Source organism: Heterodontus francisci, chromosome 13, assembly GCF_036365525.1.
Source record: "Heterodontus francisci isolate sHetFra1 chromosome 13, sHetFra1.hap1, whole genome shotgun sequence".
NCBI classification, from domain to species: Eukaryota; Metazoa; Chordata; class Chondrichthyes; order Heterodontiformes; family Heterodontidae; genus Heterodontus; species Heterodontus francisci.
The window spans coordinates 116,664,949-116,682,983 of record NC_090383.1 but is presented as its reverse complement, the minus strand read 5'-3'; the positions used below and the strand labels follow the sequence as shown (position 1 = coordinate 116,682,983).

The window sequence follows — 18,035 nt, the reverse complement described above, 5'->3', positions numbered from 1 at the left end:
GGAGCTGAGCCAGCTTAAACTGGGAAATCCATAAACTGGGTTACATCACAGCAAAGGTCTTATTTATGAAGGGGAGACCCTGGCAATGGAACACTCCAGCCTAATTCACAAAACACAACTGTACCCAAAGTATCACACTCAACACCGAGGCCGTTTCATAGGCTCATAGAATCCTACAGCACTGAAGGAGGCCATTCGGCCCATCATGCCTATACCAATTCTTTGAAAGAGCTATCCAGTGAGTGGAGGGAACGTTGGAGAGTTAGTCGATCTGGGTCCCTCGGATTTCACAGCAGTCCCTGACGGAGCAGTACTGCCAAAGGCCTGGCACCAGTGAGTCTCTCTAGAGGCTTGGTAACCCACTCTTGGGCAGTAGGGAAGATGCTTGGCAGGATGGCAGGACAAGAACCTGAAGAGGTGAAACAAGGCGGGGAAGTGAAAAACAAAGAGATGGCTCGTCAAAAGATAAACCTCTGAGTTCCCCTCCAAGTCACACACCATCCTGACTTGGAAATATATCACTGTTCCTTCATCATTGCTGGGTCAAAATCCTGGAACTCCCCCCTGCTCTTTCCCTGTAGCCCTGCAAATTCCTCTCCAAGTTCATAGCCAATTCCCTTTTGAAAGTTATTATTGAATTTGCTTCCATCGCCCTTTCAGTCAGCACATTCCAGATTACAACAACTCGCTGCATAAGAAAATTTTCCTCATCTCCCTTCTGGCTCTTTTGCCAATTACCTTAAATCTGTGTCTTCTGGTTACCGACCCTCCCGCCAGTGGAAACAGCTTCTCCTTATTTACTCTATCAAAACCCCTCATAATTTTGAACCTCTATTAAATCTCCCCTTAACCTTCTCTGCTCTAAGGAGAGCAATCCCAGCTTCAACATGTCTCTTCACATGACTGATCTCACTTGAAACAGTAATCCGTTCACAGAGCAGTTTACAATTAGGCAAATGATTTGTTTGGTTTCTGTGGGAAAAATGGGCGGAACGCAGAATGCAATTCCTGAAGCACTGGGAAAAATCCAGAAATCCCGTGTTCTTTTCATTCATTCATGGGATGTGGGCGTCGCTGGCAATCTCTAACTGCCCTTCAGAAAGAGGTGGTGAGCTGCCTTCTTGAACCACTGCAGACCGTGTAGTGAAAGTGCTCCCACAGTGCTGTTAGATAGGGAGTTCACAGAATCACAGAATAATACAGTGCAGAAGAGGCCCTTCGGCCCATCGAATCTGCACCAATGCATTAAAGACACCTGACCTGTCTACCTAATCCCATTTGCCAGCACTTGGCCCATAGCCTTGAATGTTGTGACGTGCCAAGTGCTCATCCAGGTACTTTTTAAAGGATGTGAGGCAACCCGCCTCTACCACCCTCCCAGGTAGGGCATTCCAGACCGTCACCACCCTCTGGGTAAAAAAGTTCTTCCTCAAATCCCTCTTAAACCTCCCGCCCCTCACCTTAAACTTGCAACTGGCCCTTCAACAAGTTCCAAGATTTTGACCTAGAGACAGTGAAGGAACAGTGATATATTTCCTAGTCAGGATGGTGTGTGACTTGGAGGGAACTTGGAGGTTAATCTTTTGACCAGCCATCTCTTTGTTTTCCATTTCCTCGCCTTGTTCCAACTCTTCATGTTCTTGGCCTGCCATCCTGCCAAACATCTCCCCTGCTGCTTCCAAGCCCCTAGAGACACCCGCCGGTGTCAGACCTCTGCCAATACTGCTCCATAAGGGATTGCTGTGAAGTCCAAGGGACCCTGATCAACCCTCCAACTTTCCCTCCACTCTTCTCACCTTGACACCTGGAGCAGAGATGGTGTGCTCACAGACAACTGCTGCTCAATACCAAGCCACCGAGCTAGTTTTTTTCTGATTTTAAAGAGAAAGAAAAAAATAACTAATTTGTATTTATATAGCACCTTTCACATTCTCCGGATGGCCCAAAGCGCTTTATAGTCAACAATGTACTTTCGGACTGTAGTCACTGTTATAATGTAGAAAATTGGCATAATAAGCTCTCAGAAACAGCAATGTGATAATGACCAGATAATTTGTTTAAGTGATGTTGGTTGAGGGATCACTTTTAGCCAGGATACCAGGGAGAACTCCCCTGTTCCTAGAAATAATGCCATGGGTCCACCTGAGAGGACAAATGAGACACCGGTTTAACATCTGATTCAAAAGATAGCACCACTGACAGTGCAGCACTCCCTTGGTACTGGCACTAGAATATCAGCCTAGATTATGCGATCCAACCTCTGGAGTGGGACTATGAACTCATGACCTTGAGACTCAGAGGTCGGGATGCTAACCACTGAGACACTGTTGACACCTAAATTCACTGAGAGAAGGCACAGAGGTAGATTCCACAGGATTTGCTGAGTCTAGACAGTGAGAGCTCTGAGCTATTTGACTGTGAAGGGCATTCTAGCCAAATTCACCGTGATCATCAGTTGATATCCACACACATGGACTTCTCCACAGGGATAGATTGGGAACGAGTGGCTGATTTTTTTTCCCTTCCCAAACCTAAGATGACTGAATTCTCAGCCAAGGCCAGCTAACTCGAGACAGTCCAGAAAACCAGACCTGGGACCGTCCTAGCAAGTACGGGTCAGATCCTCAAAGGGTCAGCAGCCTTGCCAACTGAAACACTTGGGAACTGCTGTTAAATTCCATGTTTTAGACAGAACACTTGTTCCTGCACAGAATCCAAATCTCTCCCCCATTGCAGCATGCCATAACGAGGTAGTGACTCGGTAATATTTTGGATTGGGGGTAAGTGGGGATAAAGGCCGGCTTGGGTCTGCAAATGAAACCCGACCCGAGCTCGACAGAACCACATCCGACCCGAGCCAGACCCGGCCCGAGTCCTTTGACTTTTCCCCGCGCCCGACCCGACCCGATCACCGGAATGTTCAGTTAACCTAGCTTCCGTTTTTCACTTTTTAAGCTTGCGCAGATAAGCAACAAAAACTGTAACTGGACTTGAAAAGTTGTTTAAAACATACATTAAGATTGGAGCCACGTACCGGAGGTGGTGATAGAGTGTGTCCAACCCGGCCCGACCCAAGCCCGATTGCCGGACCCGGAAGAGCGACCCAACCCGACCCGAACCCGACACGTGTCGGGTCCCGTCAGGTTTGGGTCCGGTAGCCATGCTCTGAATGGGGGGTTATCCTTGTGTGTTGGAGGAGAGGGGGCAGTCAGAAGCTGAATTAAGAAGAAAAGATATATATAAATGCTGTAACTCGGAAATAAAAGTAGGAACGTTCAGAAACACACTGGATGGTCAGTCAGCATCTGTGTCCAATATCACCATCTAAGAGCAACCAGTGATGGGCAATGAGTGCTGGCCTTGCTAGTGGTGCCCACATCCCCAAGAATGAATAAAAGCAAAAATCTCTTTTTACTACAGAGCAACTCCTTCGAAGAAGGAACCCCATCTTTTCTATTTTCTGATTGACTTATTTATTTCCGGTATTTGTGCATGCATTTTATTTTAATTCGTAACATTGACTTGTAATTCTGCTAATGTATCCCAGATTATAAACTTCATTCCAAATCTGTCAATTAAGGTCCCTCTGGTCTTCACACCACCACTTCCCTGCCTCCAACCAATTAAAGGACAAGGTCAGTATTCTGTAGCTAGCAGCAACTTGTTTTGAAACATCCCAATCAGACTTCGGGCACATGCGTAAAGAAGCTCCATTGATAAAAAGGCATGACACAGACAAAGTCCAGGCATTCGAGACTCACTAATTTCCTCCATTTATCTCTTGCCTTGCCCACTTCTAATGCACTCCATTCCCAGCTGCAGGGAGCTCCAGATATAAGTGCAGTTATAAGAAAATGTCCTTTTTCTTCAGAGGGAAAGGCCCAGCCCCATTATATTCACTCAGTTGAAGCCCCTTTACTGAGAAACTTTTCTAAGCTTACAGTGGCAGAATTAGCCAACAAACACTGAACACATTTAGGTGACGTGCAACTTTCCGCTCCCCATTAAAATCAAAAAGGAACATCACAGAAGTGAACTAAATATTCATTTTTAAAAATTTATTCATTCATGGGATTTGACACTGAGCTACACAAGGAGTTTTGCGGACAGGTGACTAAAAGCTTGGTCAAAGGGGTAGGTTTTAAGGCGTGTCTTAAAGGATAGGAGAGATAGAGAGGCAGAGAGGTTCAGGGAGGGAGTTCCAGAGCATACAATTCCAGACATCAAAAACGATAATTTCTCAGCCACGTTTATAATTTTAATTAGTCATTGTGAGTCCATGATTATAAACAGCAGTCTCTACCTCCAGGATCTGTTTCAGCAATGTTGGTTGTGGAATACATTTTGGCCAGGATACCAGAGAGAACTCCCCTGCTCTCCCTTCTTAAAGTGACACAGCCCTCATTTACAGAATCTTTTGTCAAATCTTTTATTGTATTTGCTTGCAAGCAAAGATATGAAATGCGATAATAAAAACAAGAAATGCTGGAACCACTCAGCAGGTCTGGCAGCTTCTGTGGAAAGTGAAGCAGAGTTAACGTTTCGGGTCAGTGACCCTTCTTCGGCAGTTCCGAAGAAGGGTCACTGACCCGAAACGTTAACTCTGCTTTTCTTTCCACAGATGCTGCCAGACCTGCTGAGTGGTTCCGGCATTTCTTGTTTTTATTTCAGATTTCCAGCATCCGCAGTATTTTGCTTTTATTTTGTATGAAATGCGATGTTATGCTCCCTTTGACACACTTGTGTATAACATTATTATGATGCTCATAGTACCATTGTGAGTGTGTTCTTCTGCATTTCTAGTGAGATTGTATATAATTAGATAAAATTTGACAGCACAGAAAGAGACCATTCAACACAGTTACCGGCATTTAAGCTCCACATGAGCCTCCTCCCATTGTGTCACATATCCTTCTATACGTTTTTCCCTTATGTACTTATCCAGCTTCCCCTTAAATGTAGCTATGCTATTCCTCTCAACCACTCCATCTGGTAGCAAATTCCACATTCTCATCACTCTCTGGATCAAGAAGTTTCTCCTTAATTCCGTATTGGATTTATTAGTGACTATCGTATATTTACGGGCTCTAGTTTCGGTCCCGCCCACAGGTGGAATCATCATTTCTACGTCGACCCTATCAAACACTTTCATAATCTTAAAGACCTCTATAAGGTCACCCCTCAGCCTTCTGTTTTCAGATAGAAGAGCCTCAGCCTGTAATTTAACTTCCTGTATTTGCAAAGTCAGCAGTCACATAAATAATTAGCACAAAAATAACTAGTTTTACAGCATTTGCCAACATATGCTTTTAAGTTTTATATATGCAAACCTCTGCTGAGAAATCTTTATGCCATGTGGCAGTAGTTTCCTAAAGCAGAGATACTGGAGTAGAAATTCATCTTGGCCATTAGCAAAAAACCAGTGGCATTGCTTTGACCGCCTGCTATAGGCCCCACTCAATAGTCAGCTCCTGAATATTGGGCCAGGCATATAATGGGTGCTTTGCACTAACACCTGATGTCATAATCACTCCGTTCTTGTAACTCTTCAGTGCCTCTATATCCTTTTTGTAAGGTGGAGATCAGAATTTTGCACATTTTTTTTGTCAAATCACAGCACTTTATTTTTTCTAAAACTATATTTTTATGATTATACTGAAAATGCTCAACTGCAGATATCTTAATAAATATATTTCCCAATGTCACTATGCACAGCTCCCAAAGGGATTCTAACCTGCTTCTGGTTAGAATTGCTTACAGCTCCTTTCTCTGGCTCCTAAACAAACAACTCATAGAAAAACCTTCTCCAAGAAGATGATGCCCCTGTAACTCAGACTCATCTCTATCCCTCCATTTGCACTTGTAATTTCAGTTATACAAAGTGACTATTCTGGGAGTGGTACCTACTGATCTGAGCCAAGACTCTGCAGGCAATGATAATCTATGCTTCATGTAAAAATATGCCAGTCATGGCTCAGTTGGTAGCCTTGAGGCAGAAGGTTTGTGGGTTCAAGTCCCACTCCAGGGCTTGAGCACATAATCCAGGCTGACTCTCCAGTACAGTACTGAGGGAGTGCTACATTGTTGGAAGTACCATCTTTCAGATGAGGTATTAAACCGAGGCCCTGTTTGCCCGACTAATTGGGCACATAAGATCCCAAGGTACTGTTTTGAAGAAGAACAGGTAAGTGGTGTCCTGGCCAATATTTATTTATTCCTCAACCAACATCCCCCAAAGAGATTATCCAGTCATTTATTTAATTGCTATTTGTAAGGCTTTGTTGTACACAAATTGGCTGCCAAATTTCCTACATTACAACAATTACTACATTGGAGAAGTTGGCTAGAAAGGACTTTGGGCTGGCCTGAAAGGAGCTTTATAAATGCAAGTCTTTCTTTCTTTAAAATTGCAAACTGACCTCAGGCTAATTGGCATCACAGTGCCATAACAATATACAGAGGTCTGCTCTTTCTATGCCAGATTATATTTTTTAATTGCTATTCTTGGGATATGGGTGGTGCTGACAAGGCTGCCATTTATCACCCATCCTAACTACCCTTGAGAAGGTGGTGGTGAGCCTTGTACTTAAACTGCTGCAATCCATGTAGTGAAGGTATTCCTACAACTGTATCCAGTCAGGAGTTCCAGGATTTTGACCCAGCGATGATGAAGGAACAGCAATATATTTCCAAGTCAGGACGGTGTGTGACTTGCAGGCGATGCATCCTTCTGAGTGGCGGAGGTCACAAGGCCGGGAAACACAATTGAAGTAGCCACCATATTTTAATGTGTAGAGAGTAAAGGTCAAAGATCCCCTCTTTCCTAGCTTTAGCAGGATCCATACAAGTTTTCTCAGGAGACTGACTGGTTATCTGGACACTATTAAATATCAACATTACGCCAAACTGGAATGTAAGAACTGGAGAAGGCCATTCAGCCCCTCGAGCCTGTCCCGCCATTCAATTAGATCATGGCTTACTGTATTTTAACTCCATTTACTGGCCTTGGTTCCATATCACATAGCTAACAAAATTCAGTTTTGAAATTTTCAACTGACCCTCAGCACCCACTGCCCTTGAGGAGAGAGAGTTCCAGAGTTGCACTGTTCTTTGTGTGAAGAAGTGTTTCTTGGCATCACCCTTGAACAGCCTAGCTCTAATTATAAGGTTAGGTCCCTTGTTCTGGATTCTGCCCATCAGAGGAAATAGTTTCTCTCTATCTACCCTACCCTTTAATCATCTGAAACACCTCAATTAGATCACCCCATAACCTTCTAGAAATGCAAGAAAATAAAACCTGTCATCATAATTTAACCTTTGTAACCCAACAACTTTCACTTCTATGGCACCTTTAATATAGTAAAGCATCCCCAAGGTACTTCGCAAAATTTGACAATATAAGGAGATATTAGGAAGCTTCATCAAAGGGGTAGGTTTTAAGTTGCATCTTAAAGGAGGAGAGGCAGAGAGGTTTAGGGAGGGACGTCCAAATCTTGGGGCCTCGACAACTGAAGGCACGGCCACCAATGGTGGAGCGATTAAAATCGGGGCTGTGCAACAGGCCAGAATTGGAGGAGCACAGAGATCTTGGAGGATTGAAGGGCTGGAGGAGGTTAGAAAGAGGGTGAGGCCATGGTGGAATTTGAAAACAAGGGTGGAGAGTTTAAAATTGAAGCATTGCCAGGCATGGAGCTGAAGTAGGTCAGAGAGCATGGGGATAATGGGTGAACGGGACTTGGTGCGAGTTAGGCTATGAGTAGCAGAGTTTTCGATGAGCTCAAGCTCACAGATAGTGGAAGATGGGAGTCCGGCTGTTTGAGTATGGGAACAGTCGAGTCTAGAGGCAAAAAGGCATGGATGAAGGCTTCAGCAGCAGATGAGCTGAGGTAGGGGCAGAGTCAGGCAATGCTATGGAGGCCCTGGTATCATTCTTCTGAATCTGCTCTGCACCCCCTCCAAGGCCAATATATCCTTCCTGAGGGGCAGTGTCCAGAACTGAATTGTAGTTATACAGCAGCAAACTCAGTGTAGGAGGCAGATCATTGGATGGCACAAATCTTCACAGCCCTGTGCCATACCAGAACATGAAGCCAAGTGTTTTTCTGCTGCCTATCTTACCTCTATACACCCGGAACCACTTTGTTACAACAAGCAGGTGCAGCAGGTCACACAGTATTTTGAAAAGTGGCTTTGCTAGATAATAAGTACGAAAGGCAAAGCATAAACCCCAATTTCTAGAGGTTAGAGAAAAAATGTTTCTATGCACAGAGGACAATTAGAATGTGAAATTGTTGATGCAGTCCCAGAATTACATTTAGAGGAGAATACCTGCCTGGGAAAAGAGGAACATTGAAGCAACTAGGGAACACTGAGGAAAATACCTGGATTCCAGACTCGAAGTGCCTAGTGGCCTATTTGTGTGGGGTAATATTGAACAGTTCAATGATTCATGTCTATAATGACCCCCTCATAACATTGCCATTATATCTAGCTAATAATAAGAGAACATTTTGCCATTTTGAATTATACCCACTGTAATTGCACATTTCACATCTGTATAAATATATATATAATGGACTTGCATTTATCCAGTGCCTTTCATAACCTCAGGATGTCTCAAAGTGCTTTACACCTAATTGAGTACTTTTTGAGGTGCAGTTATTGTCGTAATGTAGGAAACACAGCAGCCAATTTGCACACAGCAAGCTCCCACAAACAGCAATGTAATAATGACCAGAACAGCTGTTTTTCTTCAGTGATGTTGGTTGAGGCGTAAATGTTGGCCAGCATAATTCCCCTGCTCTTCTTTGAAATAGTGCTGTGAGATCTTTCACATCCAACCGATAAAGCAGGGGGAGCTTTGGTTTATCATCTCATTCGAAAGACAGCACCTCCGACAGCACAAAGTGTCTGGAGTGGGGTTTAAACCCACAACCTTCTGACTCAAAGGTAAGAGTGTTACCAACTGAATCAGGGCTGATAGGATTTTCAAGATATTAAGGGGAACAAGTAGGGTAGATAGAGAGAAACTATTTCTGCTTGTTGGGGAGTCTAGAACTAGGTGGCATAGTCTAAATATTAGAGCCAGACCTTTCAAGAGTGAAATTAGGAAACACTTCTACACACAAAGGGTGGTAGAAGTTTGGAACTCTCTTCCACAAATGGCAATTGATGCCAGATCAATTGTTAATTATAAATCTGAGATTGATATATTTTTGTTAGTCAAAGGTATTAAGTGATATGGGGTAAAGGTGAGTATATGGAGTTAGGTCACATCAGCCATGATCTCATTGAATGGTGGAACAGGCTCGAGGGGCTGAATGGCCTCCTCCTCTTCTTATGCGCCTATGTATACACACATATTAAGGGTGAGAATCCCTCCGTTTAGTATGCGTAGCGACATTCTAAATGCATTGGTAACAATGCCCTGTAGTCTGTACAACCAGCAAAATGGTGAACAAGTTCAAAACAAATGGGCTTATGTTCTCACTCAAAGCACTGGTGAAAGGAACAATTCTTGAAAGGCTCAAAGGAAATAGGACCTAATCAGTTGTGCCAAATACTGAATGCAAATGTAACTTGAACCACAAGTTCTGAAAAGTCACCATTCACCTGAGTGAATGGGTGTTGGGGGTGTTTAAAGATAATTAAAATGTAACAGGTCATTTACAATTAGTTTATATCAGGATTCCACCATCAATTCTGTAATAACAAAATGTCACTTTACAATGCAGTTAGCAATTAGAGACCCCTCTTTTAAATGGTGTGTTGTAGGGAGATGAATCAGGACAAAGCATAGGATTCAAAAGGGAATCCAATCACCTTACTCTAAAATATTACTGATAATGAAGATTTACAGCCTTCAATCTTCAATATGTAATACACAAGGGCAAAGTTTTTCGCTCCTTCCAAAATCGCAGGAACAAATGCAGAAGGGAGAACGGCAAGCAACTCTTACTTACCTGAAAAAGAGCTTGAAGACTGGGGAGAAAGGGTCCTTTGTTTCACTAAAACAGCGTTTGGGGAAGGTTTTGGGCTGAAGTCACACTGCACTCTGCGAACTCAAAAGTGAGGCGAGGAAGGCTGCTGGAGAAGGTTTATGTGAGCTAAGTACTATCCTGAGTTATACCGCCCATTCTGACAGTGTTCCTATAAATACCACCTGGTATTACAACTTGCAAACTGAATTTGTCCACCTTAGCACCCGGTGAAGAACAGATCTCCCCCAAGTTATGACAGTTTTGTTTCTTACAGATTGAAAGCACTAAATTATTTCAGATTTGTGCAGCGTTTAGTTCAGGTCATTGTAAATACATCGCACCTCCTCTCCTCCCAGTAAATTTGCTCTGGTTTTATCCCGAGGATAAAGATGAAGCAGGTCAGTCAATAAATAACCTGCCAGACTCAACCTGGCAATGGGTTGGGGCCACGCAACGATGTATCAAAAAGCTGCAACTCGCAATGGGTGAGAAATTGTCTGCGCCTTCCGTCACACTGCCGCGGTGAATTTAGCGATTTGGTGAAACGAGTAAGAATCAATGCCAGGAGCACTGAATTTGCCTGTCGCCGCGCCGAAATCCCCAAACCCCACATCATAACAAAAAGCTTGGCAACTCCACAGCACAGATCGCAGAGAGAGAAACATTACTAATAATGACATGGAAATATAATTTCCCTTCCCATTTAAGTTTGGAAGCATCCAACCTCTTTCTTACCTGCTCTATGTTATTAACCTCAGGCTGGGCGAATCTCGGAGCAGCATTTCAACCGAGAGAGTTTCACCTCAAACTTGTGTTGACTCCTGTCCTTGAGACAGAGAGAGAGAGAGTCAGGGAGTGACTGGACATCTTGATAGAATAATTTGAACACATCGAAAATAGAAAAGGGAAAGAGAGATTTCCAAAATCTGAAACTTACAAACGTTTGGCTTTTCCAGGTTATTTCTGCTGATGGAATAAACCCGGCTCAGTTTCGCTCAAGTTGGACAGGCAGCCGGGAGAGAGAGCGGGATTATGGTCAGCGAACACACGGCGGTCTCTGGGACTCACTGAAATCTTCTTGGGGTTTCGAGCTCAAGTTAAGGTTCGCTTCCCGTCAAAACAAAAAACCCGGACGAAAATGACAGTTAAGCCGCTCCAGGGAGTGTTTCAGCAGATCCCCGTCTCTCTCTCTCTCTGCTTCACTCCGGTAGGTACAAGGGCTGTGCTGCTCAATGGGATGTTTAACAGTCTCTTCAGCCCATACCCTGCCCCTCCCAATTACAACATCAGTTTGTTCGCCAGGCAGAGCTTGGCTGAGCAGCTCAGAGGGAAACTGTGTTACAACAAAACTGCCTTTTCTCTGTGTGTTTAGCGGAGCTATTGGGGAGCGCGGGGAAGGGGGTGTTTGGTTGGACGTGGGTGGTTCAGAAGTTCCATATTTTCTCCCCGTGAAATACATCATTAAAGTTCTGCCCCACTTCTGTTCGACTTGGCGCCAATCTCATGAACTCGAATACAAAAGCAAAATTAACTCTAAACTGGCAGCTCAGTCATTTCCATTACACCGCTCCTGGCTCCAACTCCCAGATCTATTTTTTAAAGGACTAGGGCCTGGAAATAACTGTGATCTTGCACTGAATGCACTCCTACCACAGCCCCCTATCCACTATTCCAACAGGAGCTTTAACCTGTTTGTTTCGAAAGGGCTAAACCTCCGCTAAGAGTCGAGAGAGGAATGTGATAGATTGGGGGCAACTACACTGACCCCAGTCATTTCCAGCTGCCTCCAATAACACAGGAAGAGGAGGAGGTCATTCAGCCCCTCAAACCTGTTCCTCCATTCAATGAGATCATGGCTGATCTCTGACCGAACTCCACATACCCGCCTTTGTTCCATAGTCCTTAATACCCCTGGATAATAAAAATCCACCAATCTCACATTCAAACAATTGATCCAGCATCAATCGGCGTTTGTGGGAGAGAGTTCCAAACTTCTACCACCCTTTGTGTGTGGAATTGTTTCCTCATTTCACTCCTGAAAGGACCAGTTCTAATTTTTAGATTATATCCCCTAGTCCTAGTCTCCCCAGTGGAAATAATTTCTCTCTACCTACCCTATCTGTTCCCTTTAATACCTTGAAACCTTTAAAATCACTCTAAACCTTCTAAATATATACACACAAACATGTACAGATATTCATCCAGACATAGGTGCACACAAATATTATCTTAGTCTCTGTTTGGCCTCCTTATCTCGAGAGACAATGGGTAAGCGCCTGGAGGTGGTCAGTGGTTTGTGAAGCAGCACCTGGAGTGGCTATAAAGGCCAATTCTAGAGTGACAGACTCTTCCACAGGTGCTGCAGATAAAATTGGTTGTCGGGGCTGTTACACAGTTGGCTCTCTCCTTGCGCTTCTGTCTTTTTCCTGCCAACAGCTAAGTCTCTTCGACTTGCCACTCTTTAGCCCCCGCCTTTATGGTTGTCTGCCAGCTCTGGTGATCACTGGCAACTGACTCTCATGACTTGTGATCAATGTCACACGATTTCATGTCGCGTTTGCAGACGTCTTTAAAGCGGCGACATGGATGGCCAGTGGGTCTGATACAGTGGCGAGCTCGCTGTACAATGTGTCTTTGGGGATCCTGCCATCTTCCATGCAGCTCACATGGCCAAGCCATCTCAAGCGCCGCTGACTCAGTAGGGTGTATATGCTGGGGATGTTGGCCACCTCGAGGACTTCTGCGTTGGAGATACGGTCCTGCCACCTGATGCTAAGGATTCTCCAGAGGTAGCAAAGATGGAATGAGTTGAGACGTCGCTCTTGGCTGACATACATTGTCCAGGCCTCGCTGCCGCAGAGCAAGGTACTGAGAACACAGGCTTGATACACTCGGACTTTTGTGTTCTGTGTCAGTGCGCCATTTTCCCACACTCTCTTGGCCAGTCTGGACATAGCAGTGGAAGCCTTTCCCATGCGCTTGTTGAATTCTGCATCAAGAGACAGGTTACTGGCGATAGTTGAGCCTAGGTAGGTGAACTCTCGAACCACTTCCAGAGCGTGGTCGCCGATATTGATGGATGGAGCATTTCTGACATCCTGTCCCATGATGTTGGTTTTCTTGAGGCTGATGGTTAGGCCAAATTCGTTGCAGGCAGCCGCAATCTGTCGATGAGTCTCTGCAGACACTCTTCTGTGTGGGATGTTAATGCAGCATCGTCAGCGAAGAGGAGTTCCCTGATGAGGACTTTCCGTACTTTGGTCTTCGCTCTTAGACGGGCAAGGTTGAACAACCTGCTGTCTGATCTTGTGTGGAAGAAAATTCCTTCTTCTGAAGACTTGAACGCATGTGAGAGCAGCAGTGAGAAGAAGATCCCAAACAGTGTAGGTGCGAGAACACAGCCCTGTTTCACGCCACTCAGGATAGGAAAGGGGTCTGATGAGGCACCGCTGTGCTGAATTGTGCCTTTCATATTGTCATGGAATGAGGTGATGAAACTTATTAGCTTGGGTGGACATCCGATCTTTGCTCGTAGTCTGAAGAGACCACGTCTGCTGACGAGGTTAAGGGCTTTGGTGAGATCTATGAAAGCAACGTAGAGGGGCATCTGTTGTTCGTGGCATTTCTCCTGTAGCTGGCGAAGGGAGAACAGCATGTCAATGGTCGATCTCTCTGCTCGAAAGCCACTCTGTGCCTCAGGGTAGACACGCTCAGCCAGTTCAGCCTCCCCCAGACACATATTATACATAAATATAAACATGATACCGAGAAAACCATCGCCTATCTTTTGTAGGGGATCTGACTGTTATTCCCAAGGTAAACTTTGATTTAATGTTCTTTGGATCACACATTGCATGATGAAGGAACGGATTTTTAAAAGTTTAAAACAACATCACATCAGTCAATTTTCTGGAGCTTAAAACTTAAAAACCGGCGGACTAACTCAATCCTCCAATTCAGATCTGATCAGTAACAAGTGCAACATTTACTGGTGATAAGGGAACATATCCCACATAGAGACAGCATCACAGTTGCAGGGTTCTGCAAATCATGTCTAGAGGATAATCTTGCTCCCTCTACTGCCCCATGTTTTGCCAGCAATGGCGAAGTGTAGACCCTAATCCAAATGAAGGATTTTCATCTCCATTCCCACCAATGCCTAGCCTGCTATGATCTCGGAGCAGACTGGGTAATTAGTGTCCAGGATTGCTACTGGAAACAGGCCACAACCTCATTAATGCAAAGAAAAAAAGACTTGCATTTATATAGATCCTTTCACAACCATTGGACATCCCAAAGTGCTTTACAGCCAATGAAGTGTAGTCACTATTGTAATGTAGGAAATGCAGCAGCCAATTTGCACACAGCAAGCTCCTACAAACAGCAATGTGATAATGACCAGATAGTGTGATTTAGTGATGGTGGTCGAGGGATAAATATTGTCCAGGACACCAGGATTCTCCTACTCTTCTTCAGAATAGTGCTGTGGGATATTTTATGTCCATTCGTGAGGCCTCCTGCTGTTCCTATTTGCCACACACTTTTCACCCTGCTGTGTGCTCTTCCCCCATCAGCTTGCCCTTTTGGCAAGCTGCCTTTCAGCTCTTGTTTAGCGCTGGTAGCTCATTCATTTTATCTTAATGTGACTCAACCATGAAGATGGCTCAGGTCTCCAGGGTACTTCATTGCACGGGTGATGGGCTCGCTTGGCTCGCTGCAGCCCCCCTCCACGATGAAAATAGGCCCATCGAACATTTCGCTGAGGGAACGTTATGCTCTATGCTTTACTCTTTTTGCCCTTTCTCTTCTCTTCCAGACTATGTGATTCCTTTGGGCGGGAAAGGAAGGGGTGAGGGAGAGGTTGACTCCAGCGAGGACAATAATGGTGACTTTGTGGCAGCCACTAGGAGGCACACACAAGCAGCCTGGTGCCAACTGACCCTCATATTTTCTCTCTGCCTTTCTTGCACCACCTGAAAGGTGCCCATTTCTGGAGGGCTGAGATCAGGAACTCAGTTTTCTGGGGAGATAGTGCCTCCATGCATTGCAGACTGATGCCATGATTCACTGCACAATCACTGTGCACAACTTTGTGATTTGTTCCTTTATTTTAAAGGTGATTATTATCTCTTTTTTGATGGGAATGTAAGAGTAAAACACAATGTCACAGTTTTGTCATGCCAATATCACATGACTGAGCTGAAAATATGTTTTACTGTTGTAATGTTGCTTTCACAGCCGATATCATTGCATCATGAATTCCAAACAGCCAAGCAAAAGTTGCCCAGCAACATTAAAGAGTCCATGATGCTCTTTTAAAGAGAGACCTGAGAGCTCTCTCTGCTCAGAGAACTCAGCTGATTTAACCCAATACCAGCAGGATCGGCAGATCATTCCAGAACACTCTGAAACAGAAAAACTCCAGCAATATTAAGATTAAAAATATAGCTGTTGTGATCAGATAGAGAACAACCTCATCTCAGGGAGGAGAGGACACAGTGAAAGTCAGCATGGGTAAAGGGGATAGGCTGCATTACAACAGGGAGTACTCCTTGAAAGTATTTCATTGGAATGTCCTCAGGTAGTGAAAGGTGCTATATAAATGCAAGTTCCTTTTCTGAAAGATGTTGAGGCAGACTGGATATAAGGCTGTTAAGAAGTTTATAAAGTATTAAATGGTATAGAGAGGGTAAACTCAGAATATTACTTCAGAGATGGGAGTATGGGAACAATTAATTGAGAAATGGTTTTGAAAGAGATATTAGGAGGAACATTTTACTCAGCTGATACCACATAGGGTAGCAGAGGAAAACACAGGAAATGTTCCAAGTGCAGCTGGATGCTGTAGGGGAACAGCCAGGGTATTTTCTTATGTCACGTAATCGCTCATCCCTCTGCTTATAACCAAGCAGGCCCGAAAGAGAAGTTGAGGACTGGGACAGATCAGCCATGATCTTATTGAATGGAAGAGCAGGCTTGAGGGGCTGAATGGCCTAATCCTGCTCCTATTTCTTATGTTCTAAGCACCTTACCTTAACTCAACAACTCTTTCAGAGAGAATTATTTGTTACTGGATTTGCGCACATAATCTAGGTTGGCTAATTGTGGGATCAGTTGTGGTGGGGGAGGACCATAAATATAAGACAGTCACTAATAAATTCAATAGGGAATTTCAGGAGAAACTTCTTTACCTAGAGAATGATGGAAATGTGGAATTAGCTACTGTATGGAGTGGTTGATGCGAATAACCTGGATATATTTAAGAGGAAGCTAGATAAACACATAAGGGAGACAGGAATTGAAGGATATGGTGAGAGAGTTAGACGGACACGGGTGGGAAGAGACTCGTGTGGAGCATATACACTGGCCTGGACCAGCTGGGCCAAATGACCCGTTTCTATGCTATAAATTCTACGTAGAGGTGCAGGATTGGGATATCGTCCTTCAGACGAGACGTTAGACAGAGGAATTCTCTTCCTGCTCTATGCTTCAAGTGGATGGTAACGATGTAATGACAGATTAGAAAAGTAGGGCGTTGTCTCAGTGTCCTGGTCAACATTCCTCCCTCGGTCATCTCGGTGCTGGTTCTGGAAATTTCCTGCATGCGAATGAGTTGCTGCATTCACCTACATAAGAACAGTGACTGCCCTTCAAAGTAACCCATTCGATGTGCTTCATTTCTGAGAGACGAAATGAGTGCCAAGTCAAGGCACCTGTTTCTTCCTTTGGAGCAAAAGAGAATGTAGATGCATGAGAGGATCAGGTGATGATGGGCTGAGGGTCAAATTGCTCACCAATACCAAGTTCGAAAAGAGTAGGAGGGAAGGTGAGGGAAACCAAGAAATAATGGTCATGTGGCACCAAGGTTGGGTTTTTAAAGCCTTTGGAATGTTTGAGGAAAGGGAGACTTTGGAACCTGTGAAATTCTACAGTTCCGGGAACAAATAAGTCAGTGTATGACTCTCGATTCCGATTCTAACACAGAGAGGATACAGAAAGGAGGAGGCACCTGTACACAAATCTAGTTTAAGAGGAACAGAAGAGAAAAGTTCAGAGGATCATTGGCCACAACGCTATCAACAAAACAGAGAGTCAAAAAAAGGCTGTGATAGGGAGAAGTTGAAGTTTACAAGGACACTGTTGGAATTGTTGGAAAATAGACTGCCAAAACTCATTACTTGTGCTAACAGATGTGGGCAATGAGAGACCTGGGTGAAGCGACAATGGTGAGAGTGTACTCCATCCAAAACTCAATATCTTCAGAAGGTGTGAAAAAATACAAAAATGTAATCAAGTATTAGATGAAAGTTTCATGAGAAGATCCACATGCTACAATAAAAGCTGTAGACACACGCGGGGTCATTTTAACCTTTAGGCATATTGGGCGTAATTGGCTGATGGTAAAGGCCTGCTCGGGTCTGCAAAAAAAACCCTGACCCTTGCCTGACAGAACCACATCCGACCCGAGCCCGACCTGCCTGAGTCCTTCCATTTTTTCCTGCGCCCAACCTGACCCAACCTGACCATCAGTTAACTTACCTTCCATTTTTCGCTTTGTTGCTGATTTGCACAAGCTTAAAATAACTGTAACAAAACCAACTTTCTAGTCCAAAAATTAAATTAACATTGGAGCCACTTACCTGTGACAGAGTGTGCCTGACCCAGCCCAACCCGAGCCCGAATGCCGGACCCAGAAGTGTAACCCGACCCGACCCTAACCCAACATATGTCGTCAGATCCCGTTGGGTAGCCGACCTTTAGCTGATGGTATAAACTGGTCAATATTGAATTGACTGCCCATTAGATGCCTAAGTTTCCTTTCTACTGAAATGAATGGAAGTGAAATCGGGTAGGGCGTATAATGGGCAGTTAATTCAATATTGCCCATCCGGAATATTTCTTTGGAATGCAGTTGTCGAAAAATTGAGTGTAGTCTTCACACCAGCCGCCTACCTAGCACCTCGCTATTGAAAAAAAATCAGTTTATCACACTCGTACATGGGTTGTAATCATAAGATTAGCACAGTCAGTAAAATCCTGCTTGAAGGTGCAATG

At 44.3% G+C, this 18,035-nt stretch overlaps 1 protein-coding gene across 9 annotated transcripts in view; it reads right to left on the bottom strand.

The window, feature by feature from the left end:
- The window catches only part of adgrg6 (adhesion G protein-coupled receptor G6), a 157,417-nt gene extending 146,118 nt beyond the window's left edge, over positions 1-11,299 (bottom strand). For 6 of the 9 annotated variants that reach the window (XM_068045548.1, XM_068045550.1, XM_068045546.1 and 3 more), the window contains exons 1-3: positions 10,918-11,297; positions 10,716-10,806; positions 3,035-3,215 (exon numbers count right to left, since the gene is read on the bottom strand). In XM_068045548.1, the coding sequence (XP_067901649.1) occupies positions 3,035-3,162 (128 nt within the window). In that variant the 5' untranslated portion in view covers positions 3,163-3,215; positions 10,716-10,806; positions 10,918-11,297. Of the gene's footprint in view, positions 1-3,034; positions 3,216-10,715; positions 10,807-10,917 lie in introns of all 9 variants that reach the window. The other 3 variants (XM_068045545.1, XM_068045552.1, XM_068045547.1) reach the window with 2 other exon arrangements.
- Between the last annotated feature and the right edge of the window lie 6,736 nt (positions 11,300-18,035).